This window comes from Tupaia chinensis, unplaced genomic scaffold, assembly GCF_000334495.1.
Source record: "Tupaia chinensis unplaced genomic scaffold, TupChi_1.0 Scaffold000159_1, whole genome shotgun sequence".
NCBI classification, from domain to species: domain Eukaryota; kingdom Metazoa; phylum Chordata; class Mammalia; order Scandentia; family Tupaiidae; genus Tupaia; species Tupaia belangeri.
This window is the reverse complement of record NW_006159630.1, coordinates 6,373,659-6,377,826: the sequence shown is the minus strand read 5'-3', so window position 1 is coordinate 6,377,826 and position 4,168 is coordinate 6,373,659. Positions and strand designations below refer to the sequence as shown.

The window sequence follows — 4,168 nt, the reverse complement described above, 5'->3', positions numbered from 1 at the left end:
CCTGCTGAAGACAGCAGAAGGTGAGCGCGATGGTGGCCTCTTGCAGCGCCCAGTCCCTTTACCCTGGGGTGGGTCTGTCCCTGTGGTCCGTCCCCCTGCTGCGCTGGGCCGATGGCGAGGGGCGGAGGGTGTGCAGGCGCACCTGGGCGCTCCCGGCTGCCTGCCTGCTCGTCTCCAGGCCGCCAGCAAACCCTGGCTGAGAGCATCACTGAGTCCATGCCCCCCGAAGTGCCTGCGCGGCCCAGCCTGAGCCTCCCCCCGGACATCGACCGGTTCCCCTTCTCCAGCTTCGTCACCACCAGCTTCCAGGTGGGCCCCAGGCCTGAGCCCTTCCCGCTGGCCAGGCCGTCCCAGCGTCCACACCTCTGACCGCCTTTGCCCGCTCCTCCGTCCCCCGCCCTCCTGTCACAGGGCTGTGGATGCAGCGGAGCTGCTCGGACATGGCCCTGAAGTGCGTGTCTCCCTGTGTAGTATGTAGACGCATGACGCCACACCCTATGATACATGTGACATCACCCTGCCAGTGCTGTCGTGGCCTTCAGGAATTCGTAGGGACAAGGGAGGTTGTCCTGGCCACAGCACTAAATATAAAAGCAGGGTTCAAGAGTGTAGGCCAGGGGGCGACCCAGAGGTAATGCAACTGGACTCACGTGACGGTCCCTGCTTCCTGTCTTGGGACCCCCTGAGCACAGCCATTGGGTGTGAGTGTGCCTGCGAGGGCGCTGGCTGAACCCCGGCGGGGGCCGATGACCTGCTGGGGGTGCCTCTGGCTATGTCATGGAAGAATACGTAAATAAACTTTTTTTTTTTTTTGAGAGGTTTTTGCTATAGGGCGTGTGCACTTGCCAGAAAGAGAGATTCAGAGAGACAGAAAGTGAGAAATCACCCCCCAGGGGGGATGGCCACACCGCAATCCCTTCTCCATTCTCCTCTCGGGATCTTGGGCACGCACGCACACATGCCTGGCATGAGTTTAAGCCACCAGGTCCAGGACTCAAACCGCCGTCAACTACAGTGACATAGTCCAGTGACATAGCCATTATGCCAACTGCTGGTCCCTCATAAGTAAACTTTAAAAAGTGTACATGTAATAACAATCCAGATGTTTAAAACAGGGTCAGTACTGTAACCCAGCAGTTACAGTAGGGAGCTGGGTCCCATATGGCCAATTGCAGTTCAAATCCCAGCCCAGATGGTTTAAAATGGAGAAATGGGGGGACTACCAGGTGGCATGATGGTTAAGGTACTGGACACTCCCATATGGCCATCCATGGTTCAAGTCCTGGACCTGGTGGCTTGCTTTCTCACTTCCTTTCTCTCTCTCTCCGTATGTATGTGTCTCTCTGCTCAAATTAAAATAAATGAATCAATAAATAAAATAATTCTTTAAGAAAAGAAAGAGAAATGAGGAAAAGGTCTACAGCATGCCCATGCCCACTGGGTGCTTCCTCTCTCTTGTGCACACACCCTTCTGGTGCACGTGCGTTTTCTCACGCATAGTACATATGTGTACACATGCATGCATGTAAACACAGGTAACATGGTGTGGCCCTAGGATGTAGAGATCTGTGCACACAACAGAAGGTGGGAACAGGAGAGGCTAGCGTGTTCATGTGGTTTTTATTTTCGTCATTATCCTTTCCTGTGTGTGCTGTTTTCTGCATTTATGGGCACCAATGATCTGATCAAAGAGCGATCAGATGCATTTCTGAATGGTCGTCCGTGCCTGCCCTGCCCTCTCCTGTGGGGCGTCCTGGCCTGTCCTCCCACGGGTGGGCACAAACCACCCCTGCCCAGGCGCTGTCACCCTCCTCCCTTGCAGGAGCCATCCCTGCCCAGCCCAGGGCAGCTGCTGGCCAAGCCCCTGACCCAGCTGGATGGGGAGAACCCTCAGCACGCCCTGGACATCAACAAGGTGGTGAGTGACACTGAGGGACGGGACGGGGACTGGGCAGGTGCATGGGCCCTGCACAGCCCACCCACCCTGGTCTCGCTTCGTGCCGGCAGATGCTGCGACTGCTGGGAGATGGGTCCCTGCCGCCCTGGCAGGAGCAGGTCCTGGGCACGTTCCTGGTGCGGCAGGGGCAGCGCCAGCCGGGGCTGCGGGACGAGCTCTTCAGTCAGCTGGTGGCCCAGCTTTGGCACAACCCGGACGAGCAGCAGAGCCAGCGGGGCTGGGCCCTCATGGCCACCCTGCTCAGCGCCTTCCCCCCTAGGCCTGCCCTGCAGAAGCCACTGCTCAAGTGAGGGCCCAATGGGTGCCAGGGGGTCGGGTGGGGTTAGCGGCCGCCCGCCCCCACAGCAACCCCTGCTGTCCCCACAGATTCGTATCTGACCACGCGCCCAGGGGCATGGCGGCACTGTGCCAGCACAAGCTGCTGGGGGCCCTGGAGCAGGCGCAGCTGGCCCCCAGGGCTGCGCGGGCCCACCCCCCGACACAGCTGGAGTGGAAGGCTGCATGGCGCCGCGGCCGCATGGCTCTGGACGTCTTCACCTTCAACGGTGATGGCCACCCCCTTCCTGCCTCAGCCGCCCCCTTCCTGCCTCAGCCTCTCCGTACCCCTCATCTCCCTTCTGTCCTGCCTTTGGGACCCCCATGGAAGAGCAGCCCCTCCCTGGGGGGTGGACCTGCAGACCCTCACCCCCGCCCCGCCTCGCCTTGCCTCGCCCCTGCAGAGGAGTGCTTCTCGGCTGAAGTAGAGTCCTGGACCACGGGGGAGCAGCTGGCCGGGTGGATCCTGCAGAGCAGGTGTGTGGGGTCTAGGGTGGGGGACAGCGAGGCCCAAGCTCACCATTGTCCCCATCCTCCCCTGCATCCTCCTTGTCTCCCAAGCCCACTCTCCTGTGCCCGCTGCAGGCCCAGGGCCAAAGGCTGTTTCCCATCCCTGCCGGGTCAGCAAGGTCAGCTGAGCACCCCTCTGCACACCCTTCTCCCACCCAGAGGCCTGGAGGTGCCCCCCCGTGGCTGGTCCGTGTCTCTGCACTCTGGGGATGCATGGCAGGACTTGGCCGGCTGTGACTTTGTGCTGGACCTGATCGGCCAGACAGAGGACCTGGGAGACCCCGCTGGACCCCACAGCTACCCCATCACCCATATGGGCCTGTAGGTGTTGCTACTGTCCCTGTGGCCACCCCATGACACCCGGTGGTTCATAGGTGCTGCGGGCCCAGCCTCCTCCTGCCTGTGGGGGCCACCCACTCCCAGCCTGGGCACCCACCCCCCACTCGCAGCCCCTCAGCTTACCCTATGTTCTCTGCAGAGCCGAGGACATCCCCCCTGCCCCTGGCATCCAGGCCCCTCCACTGCCCCCAGGCCCCCCTCCAGGTCCAGCCCCGACACTGCCCAGCGGGAGCCGCACAGGTGAGGCTCGAGCAGGCGCAGTGAGGCTGGCGGAGTGCTGGGGATGGGGCGGCAGGAAGCTCCCACCCAGGTGCTGCTACCAACCCTCTCCTTGCCCTGCAGGGGAGGCCCGGATGACAGGGAGCCTGGATGGCTTCCTGGACCACCTCTTCCAGCCAGTCCTCTCCCCAGGCCTCAGGGTAAGTGTCCTGCACACCCGACCCTCACCTGAGCCTACCCCAGGGGTGGGGTCTTGCTCTGACTGCTTGGATCCTTGTCCCACCAGGACCTGGAACAAAGCTCGGCCCTGAGGGGCCGCATGAAGGGAGGGGGAGCCATTGGGCCTGCACAGCAGGGCTACCCCATGGGTGAGTGTGGGGCTGACTTCCCGTCCTGGCTGCCTGGCCTGGCCTCCTGGGGCCAGCAGCAGGAGCAGGGGTGTCCAGGGAGCCAGGACCTGGGGTGCTCTTCCCTCAGCCCGGGACTAGAGGGGGGAAGTGTGGGCCCGGCAGGGACTGACCTGGGAGTGCCATGCCCTCAGTGTACCCAGGGATGGTGCAGATGCCCGGATACCAGCCAGCCATGATGCCTGCATCCATGCCTATGGTGCCAGCGATGGGCACAGTCCCCACCCTGCCAGGTGAGAGCTCCCCTGCTCTGGGACTGGAGAGGGAGGGTCCTGCCAGGAGGCCAGAGGGTACCGTGAGTGCAGGGCCGCTCTGCAGCACACCTGGCCATGGCTCTCACCTGCTCCCGCCTGCGGCCCTCCTTGCAGCCATGATGGTGCCCCCGCCGCAGCCGCCGCCGCAGCCCCCGCTCTCCCGCCCG

The 4,168-nt window shown here is 62.7% G+C and overlaps 1 protein-coding gene across 1 annotated transcript in view; it reads left to right on the top strand.

Moving 5' to 3' along the window:
* MYO15B (myosin XVB) overlaps positions 1-4,168 on the top strand; it is a 42,485-nt gene that overhangs the window by 26,119 nt on the left and 12,198 nt on the right. The window contains exons 29-40 of the mRNA XM_027770814.1: positions 1-20; positions 179-309; positions 1,823-1,918; positions 2,008-2,243; positions 2,324-2,502; positions 2,677-2,749; positions 2,942-3,103; positions 3,261-3,361; positions 3,464-3,540; positions 3,627-3,708; positions 3,882-3,980; positions 4,116-4,149. Of these exons, the coding sequence (XP_027626615.1) occupies positions 1-20; positions 179-309; positions 1,823-1,918; positions 2,008-2,243; positions 2,324-2,502; positions 2,677-2,749; positions 2,942-3,103; positions 3,261-3,361; positions 3,464-3,540; positions 3,627-3,708; positions 3,882-3,980; positions 4,116-4,149 (1,290 nt within the window). The remainder of the gene's footprint in view (positions 21-178; positions 310-1,822; positions 1,919-2,007; positions 2,244-2,323; positions 2,503-2,676; positions 2,750-2,941; positions 3,104-3,260; positions 3,362-3,463; positions 3,541-3,626; positions 3,709-3,881; positions 3,981-4,115; positions 4,150-4,168) is intronic.